We start from the raw sequence: 21,709 nt of genomic DNA, 5'->3' as shown, positions 1-21,709 counted from the left end.
GGAGGGAGGGGATGCTGCGTCCTGGGATGCTGGAGGACTGCAACTTGGGTACTTCATCTGTGGGGAGTGGCCACATATTCATGGAACATGAACTGGACACCACAGATCAGAGATAAACCTGCCCTGGAGTGGCATAACTTTAAGGCACTAAAAAAAATGCTTAAAACTAGCTTCAGGTGTTAATGTGTGGACAATTCAGGGGTTAAGAGCTGCAGGAGCCACCTAAAATTAATGTGTAACAAGGCCCTACGTGTAATTTCACCCTATTGTACTCCCTAGTAATAGGACCAAGTTGCCACTTTTTGTGGGAGTTTTGACTAAGCAAGTATTTCTCTAAGTGGGGATGTAGGGATATGCAATAAGTTTATAGAAGGTGCATGAAAGAAAGGAATGAGAAAGAAGGAGGAACAAAGGTTAAATGTATATGGAGGGGTAATAAAATAACTCTACAATTTACTTTGCGCTGTTGGAGAAGTTACTGTGTGATTGTATTAATAAAAGAATACATTTTTCCCCATAACATGGAGTCACAGAGTACACAACTATATAACAAACTTAAAAAAGAGAAATATGGAACAAAAAATCTGAGAACCCCAGGACTAAGTGGAATGGAACTATCTGAGGGAGTGAAACACTTTCCAGACATACACAAAAGCCAACAGGGTCTTTGAGTCTCCCTAGTCATGTAAAGGCTGAGTGGGTACTAAGGGCCTTGTTACACCTCAAACTGTGAGAGGCACAAATGTTGAATGGTGTTAGTGCTAGCTCGGGTTTAGAGCAGTCATACTTCAGGTCAGTAGGGGCCTGGAGGACTGAAAGGTAAGAATTCCTCCCCCTCCATCCCATTCTGGGCTTCCCCTCTGCCCCTCAGGGTTCCCCGCTACCTCTTGCCTCTCTCTGCCCCCAGGGCATTATTTATTTGTGGCTGCCCATGCTGTCTGTCCCAGGGTTAACCTGCCTGCCCAGCCGCTGTTGCCATCAGGCTGCTGCTCTTCTGGCCCAGAGAGCGGCAGCAGTGGTGGCAGCCGGGCTGGCAGGTTACCCTTTCCCTGCCTGCTCCCTTGGGACAGACAGCACAGGCAGCCACAAATAATCAGGGAAGGTGGGTTAGGGGTGGGAGCAGTGAGCAGGGATCTGGGCTGCTGGGGGGGGTGGGTACTGTAAGCCTAATGCAGCCAGTGGGGTGGTTACACTAAGGCGTAGCCTAGAGTGGTACACTTTAGTGCAACACAAGCTGGGTAACACAGATCGGAAATAATCCTGCCCTGGAGTGGTGTAATTTTGAGCAGCATAATGAGTCCTTAAAACCAGTTTCAGGTTTTAATGTAAGGAAAATCCAGGGGCTTATAGCTCCAGGAGCCACCAAAATTACTGTGTAACAAGACCTAAGTGTCCTTCTGTTATATTGTGTTTCCTGGTAGTTAGTTCATGTTGCTTCATTCTCCACTGAACGTACAAAGGTTAAGGACAAGGATAAAGATTTGAAACCTACTGTACTATAAATAAACTTTTTATTTTGAGCCTTTTGGAATGAAAACAATCAAGATCCTTTCAACAAAAACAAGATACTGGCTTGGCAGGGTGTTCTCTTTCAGCTGCGTGTAGCCTTTTCAACATGTATAATTCAGCATTAGCAGTTACTAGGTCCAGAACAGTGATTCTGTGTCAAAATCTGTAAAGCTTATCCTTACAAAGAGAAAGAGAGATGTGTACCTGTCAAAGGGCACCTAAAACAGCATACTGTAATTTATGGATGTTGATTGCTAATGTATACTGCTTAGTTACATCTAGACTATCATAGATTCCCTTGAACGAGAAGTTCTGAATGAGAACCTGAGATCCACCTGTACTGCTGAGTACTGGTAATTGTTGTGGGGGGGTAGAGCATAGGCATAAGTCTCACCTTTACACTTTCCTGATCCTGCTTAAGCTCTCCACAGGATCAAGGCCTCTTAGAGTTACTTCAAAGTAACTGCGCTATTATGCCAAGACTGGGAAGATCTCTGGAAATGATCTAGGGAATGGAGCATTTGGATGTTGGCTGGAGATAGGCATAGACAAGCTGGGTACCCCCTATTTTTGATGACAGGCGTTACTGGGGCTGGAGAAGCAAAGGCCCCACTTTGCCTCTACTTTCCTAATTTATTCTCACAAAAGTCAGTAGAACAATCTATACTGACTCTTTAAGAATGGGAATTGGATACTTTGTAGTACCCAACAGTTATATAAGGATAGCAGAGAGAAGAAAATCTTAACCCTGCATCCAACAGACAGAACCAGCTACAACTGAGCTAACTGTTTAGAAGCCGCCTACAAAAAGAGAACACCCTAAACCCTGAAATTCTAATCCTGAAAAAGGAAAAAATTCCATTATGCTTTCCATTAAGTTTATTTGAAAATGTTCTATTATGGGGTAGTCCTGTGTGACTTCAGTATCATTTTGCTAAACTAAATAGAAATATAAAATGGCATAGATTCATAGATTGTAAGGGGCTGGAAGGTACCTTGTAGATCATCGGGTCCAGTCTCCCTGCACTAGGCAGGAAAAGATGACTGATGTAATGGTAAGCTACAGCCCCGGTTGTAATGGTAAGCTACTTCCAAGTTTCCTCTCAGCCTTCTCTTCTGTATGCTGAAGAGGCTGAAGTCCCTCAGGCTCTCCTCGTATGGCTTGTCTTACAAGTCCCTGATCATACGAGTCGCTCTTCTCTTGACCCTCTCAAGCTTTTCCACAACCTTGTTGAAGTGCGGCACCTAGAACTGGATGCAGTACTCCAGCTGTGGTCTCACCAGTGTGGAGTACAGTGGGAGTATCACTTCCTTAGTTTTGCATGAGCTGCAATTGTTAATGCATGCCAGCGTGTTGTTTGCTGATGTTCTCTCTTACAGGACTGTATGGTTCCGGCTTTAGTTGGCTGCTTGTGTGTGCTGTGGCCATATTTTTGTGAAAATGTAATTAAAAGTATTAAAATACATATACATATATATGAATATATACTTTTTATTATTATTAATATTCTAATATTATAAAAGCCTTAGTCTATCTGTCCATAACGCTTTATTCACACTCTGATTGGTTGTCTGAAACAACCAATCAGAATGCGAATGTTTGGACAGGAGCTGGTGGCTGTTCTGCCATAACACTGCAGCCTGAGATGACAGCAGCAACAGATGCAGGGGTGCAGGGGTGGGCAAAGCGCCGGCTCCAGCCCAAAGCAGCAGAGGGGAAGGGGAACTGAGGAGGGGGAGAGTGGGTGCGGCCCTGGCCCTGGCTGAAAACGGCAGAGGGGAGGGAGGAAACGGCCCTGGGGGGAGGGGAGAACCAGATCCGGCCTGCCCTGACCTGAAGCAGCTGGGGGAGGGGGGTGCAGCCCAAAGCGGTGGGGAGGAAGGGAGGAAGGGGCAAAGCAGCCCTGAAACCAGACCTGGCCTGAAGTGGTTGTGGGGGAGCCAGGGAGCAGCCCCGGTCCCAGCTGGGGTGGTGGGGTGGCAGACAGGCCTCTGTCCCTGCCCGTCATACTTGACAGGTAATTGGCTAGTATATATATCTTAGAGGTTGTATATATATGAATAAGAATGGCAACTTTACAACCTCTAAGATTTACACAGAAATAATTGCAACCCTAAGAGTTGGTCTCTCCTCTGCGTACCCTGACTCCTGTCCCATAGACACACACATCTCTATTTCTCTATCTCAGAAGCAGTAAATCAGTTGCTAGGTTTCTTTTTCTGGTCGTTTTTAACTCCAGACCCATAATTTTTTATGACTGATCCAATCATAACCTCATTTTTTCCAACACAAGAAGTACAGAACACTGCAACCCACCATCAATATTTATAACATGTACCAAACAATTAGGAAGAAAGAAAAATAAATTGGACAAAATGGTAAAAAAATTTTACTTATTTATACTAAAAAAAACCCACCTCCCTTACAGAATGTTAAATATACCAGGAAGCCAAAGGGATATGTTTACAACACTAACAAATGATTCCAATTAACCAAATAACTAACATGTGATTTTTGTCTTCATTTAAAATAATTTTCATGCAGTTGAGAAACTTAAACTCTGTTTGTAATAATACGGAACCTGAAAACGCACTGAAAAGTCTACAGAAAAGATTCATGTTACCAACACTTTTGTTCTGTTTTATAGCAGTCCTCTCATTGCTGCTGACAATTTCCTTTGAGCAGATTCTGCACCCTTGCTCATATTGAGTAGAAAACCAAATGGGACTGCTTAGAGAATAAGATACTGCTCAGAAACTGCAGTTTCACAGGCTGCTCTATGCATAAAGACTAATATCAGTAGGGGCACAAACAGGTGCCCATCCTGTTTAAACAATGTAAATAAAAAGTGGAGGAATCAAGCCGGGGGTTAGGAGGTAGAGGAAGTGTGGGAGGAGATACAGTCCCACAAGATACACCAAGATGCTACAAGATATGCCAGCACCACAAGATTGAGAATTAGGAAATAATTAAGCAAATTTGCTGTTCTGCCCAGAACTCAGATTTAGAATCATTAAAGTTTTATTTAGGCCATTACATGCAAGTCCATACTTTACATATCTCTGTGTACAGTAAATCTTTATTTGAATGAACTATAACTTTACCTCATTGACTTGCTTTTTGTCCAAGTGGAAAACTTGACCGGAACTTGTTGAGGCGATTTCTTCATAAACCTTGTAACCAATATGTGCCCTATCATCACAGTCTCCAGTCAACACAAATACAACCTAGGGTTTGAAGAACAAAAATATTCAAAAGTAATTAAGTTGTGGCCTGCCATCACCTATGACAAATCTAAGCAGCAAAAAGACTCTTCTAAAATGTGCCAGTGAAGCATGCCAAAAAAAAGGTTTGTGGTACTCCATGTGAGGGACAAATAGGTTGCTGTGGATTTATCTAATCAGAATTCTGTGGAAATTAAATAAACCTCCAAAAAAGGAAAGGAGCATTCTTTGAACAACAGATGGATTTAATACCTACTCCATATGCATAACGCTCTCATTGATTTCAATGTGATTTTTTAATGAGACTTCCATATGGAAAGGCAAACCAATCAGGATCAAAAGATGTAAAGTGAATAAAGAAAATAAACATGTAGAAATGTCACAAGGGATTGAAATAACAAAGTGTGTAGCAGCACTTTTTATTCCCAGAGTAATTAGCACAGTAATTTTCAGAACAACAAGAACACCAATGCAAACTGACCAAGAATGCAAACACTGGCAGCTGGGTAATATCTTGCCTTTAATCAACAACCTTAATTATTGTTCCTTTAATCTTCAGGACAGTATATTTTTACAAGGGGAACAAAGTGAAAGCCACTAGTTACTAAAATGAGAGTACATGATCCCTTTTACAAGGATTTTAACAAGTGTCTTGGAGAAAAGCCTTTTCCATTAAATGCAGCTTAAAAACAAACAAAAACTCTTTGAGACTGAATATGAATATCTTCCATACCTGCGACTGCTTCTGTTGAATAAGCTGCAGGACTTCATGGGTAAGCTTGTAATCTTTGGATCGTGCATCAGTAAACACATATATGAAAGAACCAGGGAGAGAGATTTCTAGAGCAATTTTGATTGCACCAATGCTCATCTCCGGACAGTCACCGCCACCCTATTATAATTAGAGAAAAACACATACAACAAAGGAAAACAGATATCAGTTGAAACAGCTAAGGGATTTCCTTTTCAGAAATATCATGATACATTTTTGTAACCTCTGATATTTTATTTATTTCATTATACATAACATCATATGGTTTCTGTAGAATACTTCCCTTTACGGTCCATTAGCTCATCCATTCTGACCTCCTTTAATACAGACTTTATCCACTTACTTCATCCATTTACCCGTATAGTGAGCTTCCTTCCTTACTTTTCATGTCCTTGTGACAAGGTATTTAGCAGAATCTGCAGATTCGATGGAATCTGACAAGGCCATGCCATGGGCGTTTCTGCTGTGGCCTGTATACTGAGCATAATAAATTACTAATTACCTACAGCATATCTTTAACAATGGCATATAAACTTGTTCTGAAGACATCAATGGATATAAATTTGCTCCAACAGTTGATCATCCTGTTAAATATTTGGGCCTAATTTCATATTTCATTCTGTCTGGCTTCAGTTTCCACCCTTTAATTTTTCTTATTCTTTTCTCCACTAGATGAAAATCCCTCTAGGTTCTTATATTTTCTTCCTGTGAAGGTACTTACCAAGTCACCTCTCAATCTTCATTCTCAACTCTCTCTTTAGTTATTGAGGTCTTTAGCATTTATCATTGTAAGCCCATAAATTATTAAGGCTCTTTTTTACACCCTCTGCAATTTTTCAAGATACTTTTTAAGGTGTGGATACCAGAAATGTTCAAAGTATGCCAGTACTGGTCTTGTCAATGCTGTATGTAGACATAAATCTCTGACTCCTTGGGCGTGTCTACACATGCTATTACTACTATAAAGGCTTAAAGCACAGTAAAAACCTTCCTGAGGAACACGTCTACATATGCTTCCTGTTGGGAGCAAATCTGCTCCCAACAGGAGTAGCCTAGTACAGGGCTGCTCCCACAATGCTCTGGCCCCCTGCAGCAGCCAGGGGGAGCTCCAGGCTCCCCCAGGGTGCTAGCCTAGGGGTTGGCAGGAGCAGAGGAGCAGGTCCTAATGAGTACAGAACCAGGAGACCTCTGCTGGCTGCAGCAGTAACTGTCTTCCTGCCCTGTGCACATCAGGAGCTGTCTTTATGTGCACAGGGCCAGGAGACAACTGTTGCTGTAGTGGTCTCCCAACCCCATGCACATGCTACCAGCCAGCCCCTGACTGGGTGGGGATTTCCCTGAGTAGCCTGGGGCTGGCCAGGAACTGTTCCCTGCAGGGAAGCAGAGAGCTCTCCAGTCCCAGCGCTGCTGGAGAGAGCTGAGTGCTGGGATGGGGCAGGGAAGAGAGCTACCCCAGTCCTGGTGCTGCTCAGCTCCCAGCTCCCCCCCCCCCCCCCCCACAAGAGTGTTGGTGCTAACTGGGAACAAATTTGCTCCTGGTCAGCATCTGCACATATGCTACTGAGTAGGCTCTACAGCACAGTTAATTTACTACCTGTATTTACAGGTAGTAGCTAACTGCACAGTAGACTAATTTACTTTGCAGTAAATGGTGTGCACATGTAGATGGTGATACTTTACTGCACAGTAGATTAGTCTACTATGCAGTAAAGCATCTCATTTAGACACACCGCTTATTCCTTGTTTATATGCCCAAACCTTGCATTATCCTTTTATGCCAAAGCATCACACTGAGATCTCATGTCAAACTACTTATTCACAATGAACTTTAGAACTTTCTCAGAGTCCCTGCTTTCCCCATAGCCTGTTTGATAATATATGTGCATGTGTGCATATCTTTACACTCACAAAAGCCTGAGTTACAAGGGGAAAAAAGTCAAAGAAAGCAGTTCTGCATTTAATTTGGAAAGTGGATAATTTCATGGTTATCATCTTGTAGATGTGAGATCCTTATTTTAGCTCCAGTACCTGTGATAGTTCTACCAGACACACTCACAACCCTCCTTCATTGGCTGACATTTCAGTTGTTCTGGTAGAATGAAGCAGTCCCAAGGTTGTGGTCAGAGAGAGAACAATTCTCTCTCAGCTAACAGGGATCAATCCCATTAAGGACTTCAAATATCAGAACAGTCTAGAAGTGAACTAGACTGAGTGCCAGATGTGGAACCAAGGCAGGGATCTTAGCAGAGTGGTCACAGGTGATACACTGCTAGTAAACTGTATTGAAATATAGACAGCTGTTAATTTGGAAGTTTTTCAGGATAAATGTTGAACCAAAATGCTATGATGTGTTATTATGAAAGTCAATTTTTCCTAAAGAAAAATAATGCTTAAGCAAAGTTCACATTTTATTGCATGCATATATTTTTTGCCTATAAAAGACAACTTTCAAAGTTTTTAACCCCTTTCTTGCAAGAGGCACTTTCACCACTTACAGAAGGGAATACAAAACTTATTTCTTCTACTCATCTTTCTACACACATACATAGAATGCACACAGAGATATAAAAAGCAACTTTCTGTAATTAAATTATATCTGCAGGTTGGGAGGGAAAAAGAAAAAGAAAGATAATGTCATTTTTATTTTTAAATAGTCCCAGGGCAGGCAGATACTACTGTGGGGTAACAAGCAGATGGACAAAAAAGTTGCTTCCTACAATAATTATCCAGATTTCAGGATTCTGAATAATAACCTATAGAATGTTAATGTATTGGCATCTGCAAAGGTTTTAATGTCAAAGTAAAGAACTCTACATATCTATACCTTACACCTCAGCATAACGATCTTCTAACATAGGGAATGTAACTGTTCTTTAAAAGATTATTCTAAAGTTTCTGACTTTTATAGGAAAAGAAAGAGGTAAAGCTTCACATTCCCAGAAACCTTGGAAAGATACATCTCAAAAAAACCTTTTGACTCACACATGTCAGAAATTCATCCTGGAAATGCTATGTAACCTAGGGGATAGCTCAATACAGCCAAGTTAATTTTTTCCTGACCTTGTAGAGCCAGTGTCATCTTCAACAAATGACTCTCTGCATTGAGCATTTCATTTATAGACAAAGCTGAGATGATTGGTACTTCCTATAGTATTTTTCTCATTAAGGAAAACCTCTCCAGACACTTCAAAATCTTTCAGAGCATTTTTCACACAAATTGTTCTTTTGAGCTAACATTTACTTCATGTGAATTGCAGAACTACTATCTTGATCTGAACAGTGTTCCCAGAACAACAGGACATTTTTCCGTATCATAATGTAGGAGGGCTGCATTCTCAGAAGGAAATTAGGTGATAGTACAAAATAAAACACATCAATTTTATATAGCAAACTTTTCCTAATGAAAAGCTCTCTTCAAAAACTTTTCCCCCAAGTTCCAATTAAACATGCTTATTGCTACATTGTGAAATACTCTGCAAAACTAATGATGAATAAGCCTCAGATGGTTCAGTATTTCATTCCAGCTTGGATAAGCACCCAGAAGTTTAGATGTTTATCTGTAGCTCATCTGAATTACCCAAATTACTTTGATCTAAATTTAGCGATGATATAACTCCAGTGCCTTTAACAGGATTTCAGTTGTTTTACCACACTGGAATTTGGTCTGTAGTTTTAAAATCAGACTGGAATTTGTTTCAATAAGAAAAAGACTCATTTCACTAAATTAGTGGTAATTTTTGCACAAGGTAATATTAAAAATAAATATAATCTGATGCTCTTTTGATGGACATTATTCCAGTATCAAGTTTATTTTCTTTAAGTCTTGCTCTACACATGGCTTTTATATTAATATAGTTCTTTTGCTAAGATGTGTGCTATTTTTACTGATACAATAATAAAAATTAGTGTCACTACAACTACCTTTTACTAACATACATTATTCCCCTTTGCACACAGGAATAACATATGCCAGTAAAGTTGGAGTGTTATTGTAGCCATGACAGTCTACAAAATGTCTGAGAGGCAATGCTTTTTTGTGATACCTTTTATTGGACCAACAGCTCTCCCTACTTTACAATCAGTTCAATAAAAGGTAGCAGCCTTTTCATACTTATAGCTACATAGAAATTGTGCTGAGGCAGAGTGACTAAACTATGCCAGTATAGCTGATGCAATGTAACTCTTTTGTATAGAGCAGATCCATCTAAATTTCTTTTAAAAAATAAAACTATAGTTAAGTGAATTACGCATTCTTTTAACCGGAGTACTCAACCCATCAAAATATTTGACAATGCCTTTTCCTTTATATCATACAAAAAACTAGAACTCTTGGTTCCAAAATGATACATATATTAGACCAACTGGAACTTTTCCTTTATGTAGAATTGTAAAGTACTCAACAACAGATGAAATGCTCTTCTGAAAAGATTTAATAGAATGTAAATGAGAAAGCTACAAGATGCACTTCCCATTTTAAAATTTTACATAGATTTTAGATTCATGCTGCATACATGAAGAACAGATTCATTTATCTTTAGTAAAACAACATAGACAGAAGCTCATGCACTCAGAGATGGATATGCTTCGTTGAATGCATCTACCAAACATTGGCTGTGTACAGACATTCCCCCACACCGCCATGGACAACCCTCCCCTCCCCCCCACACCACCATCCCAGCCTGCCAAACCTCCCATCCAGCAAACCACTCCCAGTGCCAGTATTATCAGTGTTTGCCAAAGCTGACAGCTGAGGAAATTAAGTTGGGGTGGAGGAAGGGGCAGGAGGGACTTGGGGGTTACTTGTCCAGGGGTAGGAGGGGATTAGGGGGCTAAAAATAGCCCCTGGTCCCTTGGGGTGAGGGAAAGAGCCCCTCCCCCCCAGACCCCACAGACTCTGTGAGCCCCCTGATCCTTGCCAAACTGTCCAGGACCCAACCAACCACCTAAGAACCCTATGTTCCCACACCCCTGATTCCCCTGATCCCCTCTGTGGATTCTACTACCCCTGTGATCCCTCCAGCAGACCCCAGCTGCCCCCCGGATCCCCGCCAGTCCCTCCCAGGGATCCTGCTTGCCCTCCCCCTTCCCCCCCCATTTCCCTTGGTGGACCCTGTCTACCCACCCCCAACAGACCTCAGATCCTCCCCGACAACCTGCCTGCCTTCCCAATCCCCCAACTCCCTCCCTCCCACTAGCCTCCTCATCCCAATTTACCTTAGATTGGGTAGCTATTTTTAACGCAACCTAACCTCCCCCTAACCTCCCCAAATGTCTGTATGCAGCCTAACAGGCTTTGCCATCTACAGAGGTGAAGAAAAATCAGTCCTTTTTGATATCTTGCCATCATTCATTGCACAAAATTCTTACTGAAGCCATTGGTATGTTGCACTACCTGAGTCCCATCACCCTTACTGGGGGCATATCTTCACATGCACTATAATTACCGTGCATTAAATATAGTACTTGTGATAACAGGTACTAACTTAATGCACCATAATTGGTGCTACTGTGCAGTAGTGCCAGGACATATCTTTTGGGTGACGTTAATACACAGTAGACTAATTCTACTGTGCATTAGCATGGCTTTCACTGTGATGCACTAATGCATAGTATAATTAAGTCTCCTGAGCTTCTAGTATCTCATGTAGATGCACTCTATTAGGAATAGTGTCACCAAAACCAGCAGGATTAAATCAGAATACTAAAAGCTGCAGGATCAGGATTGTACTTAAAAAAAACCTCTCTACAGTGAGTTGTTTAACATGATTTTTTGTTTTGTGGCCACTGTAATTTTGCTACCCCAAAATAACCCTTTGTAGGCTAAATTATCAAATTCAGTCTTAAGGATCTTCAGTGAAAACAACCCCATGGTGGTTTGGCAGCTGATTCCTTGCTCTAAATGCCTTTATATTAACAAAGATCTTCTTTAAAATATTAAATCTATTGCATTTTTTTTCTTTTTGATTAGGCCAGGTCCTTTCTTTGAGCATTATTTTATCTTGTGGCTATACAAAGGTTTTACAATGTGAATTTTTTGGTTTTGGTTTGTTTTGGGTTGAGGTTTTTTTTCATTTTTCCAGTGATGTCTCCCTTAGCTCAGCTTCCTGTGTTTCTTAAATGCTTCCCTTGGAGACAAACAAACACAAGTACTGTACTTGAAAAATACTTCTATTTTCTGGGAGACACTGAGAGGTCTATTAAAAATATATCCCCCCAAACTTTCTATTTGTTTTTAAAAATTGGCATTTCAAATAGTATTATTTATTTGAATAGGTGTATTTAAATTAATGTACTTATGTAAATGATCATATTTTAAATGAATTGAGACAAAACTTAATAATTTTTAAAGTTATTTTAAAGTTTTAATTAACAAGTTGTTTGGAACCAAAGTTTGCACTACTCAAAGGTAAAGATACATTCCTACAAGCACATCTGATATGTAAACCCTTGTAAAAACATTGATTTTGGTTTCTTGTCCTCTAGAGAAAAGCCTGGTTGTTTTTTGAGTTATTTTTCTCTGTTCCAGTTATGAAAAACAAACTGAGGCTGGAAGCCATCATTTAAATTAAATTACTCTGAGACAATGTCAAAACAAGATCCCTGGCACTTTTCCTCCCATTGCAAAACACAGCATGGTTTTTCCTAATTTTTTTGTTCTGCTACATTTTAAAATATTCAGTGGGCACATCTATATGTGTGCATTTACTGTGCAGTGACTGAAATTACTGCTCAGTACAGGTACATGTCTATGCATGCATGCCCATACTGCACAAGAAATATGGCAACTTACGGTGACTTAAGCATAAATTTGATACCTGCATCATGCAGTAATGAAATTTACATCTGATTAATTACTGCAAAGTAACGCATGTGCAGACACCTTACTGTGCAGTGGTGACTAACTTGGGACAAACTTTAGTTCCAAGTCAGTCCACACACAGCGTTAATGTGCCTTAATGCCTGCATATGTGGACACTGGCCTATTCCTGCCTACTACACAGTAATTTACTGTGCAATAAATTTATGCTGAAGTAAATGCATGTGTAGATACATGTATACAAATAAGGACCACTCATTTACAAGTAGATTTTTATTAGAAGTAATCTTCTATTCTTCTTTGTGCCAATTTTTTAAAGCCAGATCTGTCCTTAAAACACAAATGATCCAGTGCTGCTTTGGGCTACACTGCCTTAACATAAAGAAGAGTTTTCCCAGAGTTAGTAGGGCAGGACTGCACCCAACAAACTCTGATTCTAATCTGACATTGCTTTAATGGGGAATTGGACCAGGGCTTTTTTTGATGACCAACAGCTATACCTTCCACCACTCATACTTACCCTAAAGATCGGGGTGGGCTAAATATAGCAGTCCCTCCCCGTTGCCAGCGCTTCCTGGTGGAGCTACCCGAAGCCCACGCAGAGCTGCCCTGCATCTCCACCGCATCACCGCTGCCTCTGGGCTGCCCCATCAGGCAGCGGTGGCAGTGGAGAGCAGACACAGGGCAGCCCTGTGTGGGCTCAAGCAGCTGCACCAGGAAACACCAGCAGTGGGAGGGGAAGGGGCTGCTTTCCCCCCATGCTGAGCAGCAGTTTCTTTCCCGTGCTGCCGCTGCTGAGTCTGGGTCCCAGTGCCAGCTCTGGGCTCACCCATCTAGGCTGAGCAGCAGCAGCACTGGCAGCAGCAGCTGGACAGAAACTGCTGTTCAGAGTGGGGGAACATGGCCCCTCCCCCTTGCCACCACTGGGAAGTTTTTGGTACAGCCACTTAGAGCCCAAGCTGGGCTGAGCTGCACTGCAGCTCCATCACAGCCATCTCTGGGCTGCCCTGTGTGGCAGCAGTGATAGTGTGGAGGAGCCACAGGGCAGCTCACAGATGGCAGTGACGGAGTTGCGGAGCAGCCCGGTGTGGCACGGGCTCTGGGCAGCCGTACCAGAAACCGCTTTCTGGCAGCAAGGGGGAAGGGCCACTTTCCCCCACACTGAGCCACAGTTTCTGGCAAGTTGCTGTTGCCACTCAGCCTGGACAGGAAAGACCAGAGCCAGCGCAGGGCATGCAGGGTCAGAGCTGCACATGCTGGTCCCTGCTGCTACCACTGCATGCCCAGGAGCAGCAGGACATGCCAAGGCCGGGCAGTACAAAGTGGATGCAGGGTACACTGGGGCTGCGTGCTGTTGGTGGTGGTGGGGAGGCACCACAGGGCACTTGGGCTCTGGGCTGTTGTGGGGTGGGGGCAGGTGCTGACTGACTCAGGGGGGCACACACAGGGGGGCTCCCCTGCACACCCCACATACCCTCAAACCCTTCCTTCAAACCCCACAGCCACACCCTCCCCTCCCCCACACACAGTCACACACCCCACAAAATATATTATTATGGGTGTTTGATTTTTAGTATATAATTTGGTTTTTTTTACCCCCATTCTATGATGGCAAACCATCTTCCTCAAAAGAGTACTTCCAGGGGCAAGGGGAGGGACATCCAGTGGCAAAGGGCAGAGATTAGGGGCGGGACTTCTAGTCTCAAAATGGCAAACAGGGGACTACCCATGCAGCTCTTGACAGCTTGCCAAAACTCGGTAAGTGGCCCAAAATAATTGCCTGCCGCTGCTATAGATCTAGGTGCCTGATCTGGTTTGACTTAAAACACTTTTATATCAATATAACTCCACTGATTTCAGACAGTTTCAGTGATGCAATTTCAAACTTGAGCCCTAGGGGGATTAAGCACACCAGGTGAACCATTTCAGCAAAAGGAAAAACTAAGCAGTATCTGAAGTATGCAGCTTGGTATATCTGTTACTAACTGAATTATTTGGTAATTCAAAATTTAGACCTTTTTTTCACAACATTTTCAGTTAAAAACTGTTGGTGGGTTTTAGGCCTTCTGACTGAACTAGTAACAACAGAAAATTACAAAACGGCTTTTAGTGTTTTCCAGCCTGCTCTATTTACCTGAACCCAAGTCAACTCTGAATTGAAGACAACCTCCAATAATTAGATTCTATATATAGAAAATTATAAAATCAGTTATAATGTTAGATGCATAGAATCTAATTAGAGGAAGTTCATTGTAAATTTGTCCCATACATTGCTGTGATGGGGAAAGCAGTGGTGGGAGCAAGGAGCCAGACCCTCGCCCCTTACCCCCAGCCATGCCTGATTCCCCACCACCTGCCCCTCTGTGCCTGCCCCCATTGTCTGCTCCCCTCCCCCTTACCCCACTATGCCCATACCTGGCTCCTCCACTCCCTGCCTCCCTGACCCCTTTACCTTCTGCTGCACCTCTGCTCTGGGTCCACAGCACTCAGCAGCAGTGCAGCTCCAGCCCGGACCCAGCCCCAGCTCAACCCTGTCGGGAAAAAGCAGCAGCAGCTCCTGGCCAGGCATGCTTGCAGCTGGAGGAACCAGAGCCATAGCAGAAAGTAGCAGGGGGAAGGGGCAGCTGAGGGGAGAGGAGGAAGGGGTGGGGGAGGCAGGCACAGGCAGGGGGGGGGCAGGGGATGTGCACAGTCTACAGGTTCTCCCTATCCATAGTCTACTTTATGCTCCCCCTAGCCACATACCCCTTCTCCCTCCAAACAAGCTATTCCAGCTTGGGGCAGCTGGCAGCTCAGCTCCAACTTCAGCCCAGGGCCCAGGTTCAGTGACAGTGTAGAGGAGCTGAGCTATCATGGGAGCTGAGCTATCACCTGCCCCAGCCAATCCTAAAATCCAAGAGAAGGCTTTTTTCCCCCCATGCTGATTGGAGATAAAATCCTCATCTTGGAATCAAATAAATATGGTACATTACATCACTGAACAAAACCAATTGAGCTAGTCATCATGCAGCAGAATATGTCATGTGTCAACAGTAGGGACAAGCTGAAAGTCAAGAATGCATACAGTGTATCTATCGCAAATAGCATTTACAGAACAGATATGTTACCCACCTGAACGTAAAGTTCCCTGAGTTCATATTGAAATTTCTTGGGGTCTGTGGTAATAGTCACTGGCCCAATTTCTGGAAATACAATTAAGAAAAGATGTAAAATATGTTGCAACATTACAGTAAAATTGCAAATGCCATTAAAGGGCAATTCTGAATCAACAAGCTGACATTAAAAAAGGGTTGTTTTTTTTTAAAGAAAACAACACAGTCTTAGGCATTGGCCTGTGTTACATATTCCATCACCTTTCCCTAGCTCTCCAATCTGCAGGGAGATGGAGAAATGAGCACACTACATAGCAAGTCATGTTCCCTTCCCTACCGCTAACCAGTTCTATGCAAATTAAAATATTGCAGTTTTTAATTGATATTTTTTCCATTGACATTTTGTGTAACGTCTGGCAATGTACTATTAGTTAAAAAACTGCATTAAACAAGAGCTGGGATGACGTGCAACAGAGGGCTGCTGACTTATACACAGAAGGTGGGCCTAATTTTAGACAAATTTAAAGGGACTCCAATATTTTTCTGCAAATCTCATTCTTAAGTCTATGTCTTACACACACACACACACACACACACACACACACACACACACACACCTGTCTGTCTGTCTGTCTCTTTGCCTCTTGCATATACACACAGATGTTTTCTTTTGCCCCACCATTTTTTTTTTCTTGGTGTTTTCTCAAGGGGGTTGAAGAAAGACAAAAACTAAACAGTGGTCACACTGGAATTTAATATGAACTTATTCCAGATGTAGTTTTGGGGATGTGTCAATAACAGATTAAAATCCTTTACCACAGAACTCATAGATCAAATTTCTCCCACCAACTTTATACAAATGTGCCTCAGTTCTAGCTTGACATCTCTTATCTAGACAGGGGACCATATTTCAATCTCAGTGCCCACTTATGAGTGCCACTAGTCTCAATTTCAATTGTAGGTTTTGCTACATATCAATCTGTCTTCTGAGAACTGACCTGAGGTCACTACACTTTATATACATTGGCCACCTAATCACCAGGGGATTCTTTTTAGTAACTATGCACTGGACTCCATGTATTCTGATATGCAATACAGAGATAAAAAATGTCACTATCACATTGATCTGTCACCGAGTCTCCCACTTCTCCTTGCTAGTTGCCTCTCTCATCACCATAATTATCCAATTTCCTCATAAAAAAAATGTTTCCCAATTATCCACACTTATTTTCCATGCTTGCTAAAAATCAGCATATATTTAATTCATTAAGTCTTGACATTTTTCCTTTTAAACTGTCCAAAGGATCCCTTGACAGCTCTTACAGCAGCAATCATGTCATGCACTCTTCTACAACTGCACACAAGAGTTTGTTTTGGGCTCTGTTTATGAATGCCTGGCTCTGTATAGTTATTAATTTGTTTACAATGGTCACCCGAGAGATAACACAAAATATTTCCTCGAGTTATAAACCAGAGCTTTCTTAAGCCTTTTGGTATGGCTTTGATTTGAGTCATTTATCTGTAAATGCTGTTTGGTAAACTATTTAAAACATCCTAGGCTTTCATCAAAACAGTAATTATAAGAACAATATGTTCTTCTATATAACTGTGCTATAGGAAGAAGAGAAAAGCAAAACAAATTCTTCCTCTTCTGTATCTTCTCCCTTTCAGGCATCATTAAAGCATATGACTACAATGAATCTCTCTACAGACTGCTTACCTTGAAGTCTGGTCACTGCCAATTATTGCTTTAAATACATGACAGAATGCAATTTCATACACATCTTCAGAAGCAGATCCGGGGGGAGGGGTGCAGTTGCACCTTGCCCACTTTGATTCCTGCTCTACCCAAACTTCAAAACCATCTGCCTGGAAGGAGCATCAGCATTTCTATTCAGGCATTGCTGAAAAAGTAAATTCAATTCATGACTTATTATCATCTCCCTGATTCCTGCTAATCTCTCTCCACTCCACAGATGTTAATGACTCTCTCTCCTTTTTAATAGTCTTGATGTTCCACTATTCAAACTAACCTTTCTTCTGCAGTTTTGCAGTCTCTGAGCCATTTCTAGTAATCTCATTTTTCTGTTTCACAGCCCTGTGGATGCTTTAACTGTAACTAAACTCCATAACTCAGGTGTGGTAATATTAACTCAGGTGTAGACATGATTGACAGTGCAATATTGGGGCACTAACAAGATACTCAAGAAGACTAAATTTGTTTTATGAGTCTGAATGAGACATACATTTAACTAGAATGACTACGGGACTAATGACACAATATCTTTTGATTATTTTAACTATTTTTTGCCAAGTTTTTTATTTTTTAAAACATTGTATATTATCTAGAAATGTGTGCACACTTCAATAGTTATATTTGTTTTTGCTTTGATATTAAACTGAATAATATAGTGCTAGGTCCCTAGCATATTAATAAGTAAAGCATCTAGTTTCTCTGTCCCCAGAGGAAAATATGTGCTGTGTTATATGTGATAATGTGCCACACCATGTGCACCCGTTTCAAAATCTTAGGTCAACCTATACACTTTGTATATCTATCTCACACATACAGAGTAAAACCAACGTCTCCTTTATTTTCTCCTTTAATCTAGAAACTAAACTTTTCAAGCTCAAAGTAGTAAATACTTCTTGTGACTACTCTTTCTATAAAATAGAGATCTGGAAACTTGTAATTGCTAATAATGAGGCAGGTTCTTGATTTATTTCAGTCTGTTTTTCCACAGGGAACAGAGCCTCACTCAAATTCCATCCCTGAGGCCCTTGTCCCAGCATGGTGCTGGCTGACCAGCGGATCCCACCAACTACTTGCCAACCAGCGACAGTAAAGTAGGAAAATGATTTTGGGAGATACTCACATACAGATGATGAATTCAGGTACATATCCAATAGAATATCAGAGGAAAGGGATCAGATAGAATGTTCTTCAGTGTCAGGAAAGGTTTAAAAGGACACCAATAGAAAGTTTAGCAACTGGCTTTATACAAATGGTTTGGATGGGTGCTTAGCCCCACCACAAGTACAACACCACCTATGGTCATGGTGTAATGAGCTTCTAAGACAGAATGATCAGAATCTTTGACTGGGAGTGAAGTAGACAAGGATGGCATTAGAGGATACCCCATTACCAAAAGGAGCAGAGAAACGAGTAGACCCTGAAATAGATCCCCCTCATGGCCAGATGAGATATTCCTGGGGCCATATGCTGAGAAGCTGTTTGAAAATGGGTCCAGGGAACAGGCCACTGAGGACAAAATGCTTTGGTTCAAGTGTTGCACGCAAATAAAAGGTTGCTACCCCAGCAGACTGCTACTGTAAGAAAGGGAATCATAGCAAAGACTGGGGGGGTTTCCAAGATTACAATCCAGTGCAGTTACGGAGTATATACCAGGTGCTGTCCAATTCCTAAGTGACCAAGAATCACATGTCCTGCAGTTAATGGGGGTCACCACTGCACTGTATGGTCCCAACTTCATCCCAAGTTCCCCTTGCCATGTCACACTACACTGCCCTTTAGGGTGGATGCAGAACATGGAAGGAGAAAGACGAAGGGGGAGTCTAGAGATTCTGGCTACTATGGCAGCCAGAGCAATAGGGGTAGTTGTAGCTTGACAAAATCCCAGGGGCTGTTACCTAACCAGGTAAGTGGCCTGTTACAAACTAGTCAGAGGGGATCAGCAGGCATTGGGGGAGTCCCTGTTCCCCTGAGCACTACCAGGAGTGACTAGAAATAACGGTCACAAGCTGGCAGAGGGTAGATTCAGACTAGGCATCAGGAGGCACTACTTCACAGTCAGGGCGGCTAGGATCTGGAACCAACTTCCAAGCGAAGTAGTGCTGACTCCTACCCTGGGGGTCTTTAAGAGGAGGTTAGACGAACACCTTGCTGGGGTCGTTTGACCCCGGTACTTTTTCCTGCCATGGCAGGGGGTCGGCTTGATGATCTGCTCAGGTCCCTTCCAACCCGACCAACTATGAAACTATGAAACCACTCGTGGGCATATATGTGTGTCTGTTGCAACCTATAGGGACACCCCATATATATGCATGCAACAGACATATATTTGCTCTTCCTGACATGCAAAGAACAGGCACATAAGTAGTCTCAGCACTGATGAGGAGCCCCACTAAAGACAGAAACACTTTGGAAACATCAGAAATATCTTTAAAAGCACCTGTAGTGATAATACTAAGAGATGTGTGGCAGAGCACTTCTGGTGCCTGTCACTTTAAGAGGTTTGAACGTGTTGTGGAGCAGCTGGCACGTGTGATTTGGCCTAACAAGGTGGTCACATGACCACGGGAGAGCTCCTGGATTGGAGGATGGGGCTGAGCAGCCTCAGTATAAACCCAGGCCCTCAGAGTTGAGCTGGCAGTTGCTGCAGGGAGACAGAAAAAAAAATCACCTGGCCAGAGCTGCTGTTTCCAGGAATACCTGGAGGTTAAGGGTAGTAATTATGTGGATGGGTGGGCTAACAAAAACAGGATGCGTTTCAATACTGACAAGTGCCAGGTGCTGCACTTGGGCAGTAGTAACCAGCAGCACACTTATAAGATGGGAAACTCCCTTCTTGAGAGCACAGAGGCAGAAAGGGATCTTGGAGTCATTACTGACTCCAAGATGAACATGTGCAGACAATGCGAGGTCACAGTCAGCAGGGCTAACCGAACCTTATCGTGCATCCACAGGTGAATCTCAAGTAGGGCCAAGGAGGTGATCCTCCCCCTCTACACGACATTGGTCAGGCCACAGCTAGAGTACTGTGTCCAGTTCTGGGCACCCCACTTCAAGAGGGATGTGGACAACATTGAAACGGTCCAGAGGAGGGCCACCTGCATGATCTGGGGACAACAGGGCAAACCCTGCAATGAGAGGCTACGGGATCTGAACCTGTTCAGCCTTCGCAAAAGAAGGCTGAGGGGGGACCTGGTGACCATCTATAAACTCACTAGGGGGACCAGAAGGGTTTGGGGGAGACCTTGTTTTCCCTAGCACCCCCCGAGATAACAAGGAATAACAGCCACAAGTTGTTGGAGAGTAGGTTTAGATTAGACATCTGTAAGAACTACTTCACAGTTAGGGTAGCTAGAATCTGGAACCAACTTCCAAGGGAAGTGGTGCTGGCTCCTACCCTGGGAGTCTTTAAGAAGCGGCTTGATGCCTACCTGACTGGGGTCATTTGAGCCCAGTTTTCCTCCTGCCCAGGCAGGGGGTCGGACTTGAAGATCTACAAGGTCCCTTCCGACCCTACTTCTATGATTCTATGATGGAGGAAGTTCCTGGTCCTGGGGAATGACATAAAATTACACCCTACTAGGGTTGGATGGTATGGTGGGGCTGCCAGTGGCAGGATTGTCCCCAGGAAATGCAACACCCATGCCTACCTAGTGAAAAGCGAATATGGGGTGCCATATAGCCTCAGTCCTCATGACCTGGTAGGTTACCCTGTAGAGGGAATAGGTGTGGGGTCCAGGTATGTCATCAGGCCTGAGACCCAAAGGGGATAAGGCCAAGAGCCACAGTGAGTGGGCAGAGTAGTGGGACCAGTGACAATATGTGAGAAGGCTGCATACAGTAGGGTCTCCATGGGTGGATCTGAAGGACTGCGCATAGGCCAGTCTTAGGACCTGTATGAGAGAGAGGGCAAGCAGCTCAATAACCTGACTAGAGAAACCCTTGACTGCTCAATGCTGGGGCCAGGACCAAAACGGTCAAAGAGCCAGAGCACCCACTGCGAGGGCCTAGGGTTCCAACTGGCCTAGAGGTGAGGCCAGGGCCTATGTGGCCAAAGGTCCCAGAGGGGGCCACTGCTGAGGGGGAGAAGGGTTCAGGGAGCTTGGCAGCCCAGAAAGAGGGCAGAGTAGGTCTGAGAAGGCCTGAGAAGAAGGGATCCAGTTGGGGTCTGAATGCCAGATGGGCATAGAAGGGGCCAGAGACATTTAGTGATGCCATCTGCGAGCCATGGAACATGGTATAAGGGAAGGTTCAGAGTCATGTATTATGCCCTTAGCATCAGGCAGTAAAATGGACAGCCTCCCACATTATGAACAATTATTAATTAGTCACATCAAAGACACGGCAGGACAGGCAGGTGGGCAGACTGCTTTAGACAGGTCGGTGGGCCAATGATTTGACTGGCTGCAAGATGGCCCTGTCACAGATGATTTGCCAATATCAAACTTGTGAGTCAGCGATGTGTACTAATGTGGGGTAGCCAGCATTGAGATGGCAATAGCAACTCACTTCTTAACTAGCATGGTACCCATCACCTGTAT

At 43.1% G+C, this 21,709-nt stretch overlaps 1 protein-coding gene across 2 annotated transcripts in view; it reads right to left on the bottom strand.

The window, feature by feature from the left end:
* HMCN1 (hemicentin 1) overlaps positions 1-21,709 on the bottom strand; it is a 354,179-nt gene that overhangs the window by 269,777 nt on the left and 62,693 nt on the right. For both annotated transcript variants that reach the window (XM_006267576.4, XM_019500190.2), the window contains exons 2-4: positions 15,435-15,505; positions 5,468-5,626; positions 4,615-4,737 (exon numbers count right to left, since the gene is read on the bottom strand). In XM_006267576.4, the coding sequence (XP_006267638.2) occupies positions 4,615-4,737; positions 5,468-5,626; positions 15,435-15,505 (353 nt within the window). The remainder of the gene's footprint in view (positions 1-4,614; positions 4,738-5,467; positions 5,627-15,434; positions 15,506-21,709) is intronic.

This window comes from Alligator mississippiensis, chromosome 5, assembly GCF_030867095.1.
Source record: "Alligator mississippiensis isolate rAllMis1 chromosome 5, rAllMis1, whole genome shotgun sequence".
NCBI lineage: Eukaryota > Metazoa > Chordata > Crocodylia > Alligatoridae > Alligator > Alligator mississippiensis.
Note: the sequence above shows the minus strand (reverse complement) of the source record. Positions and strands in the feature narration are given on the sequence as shown.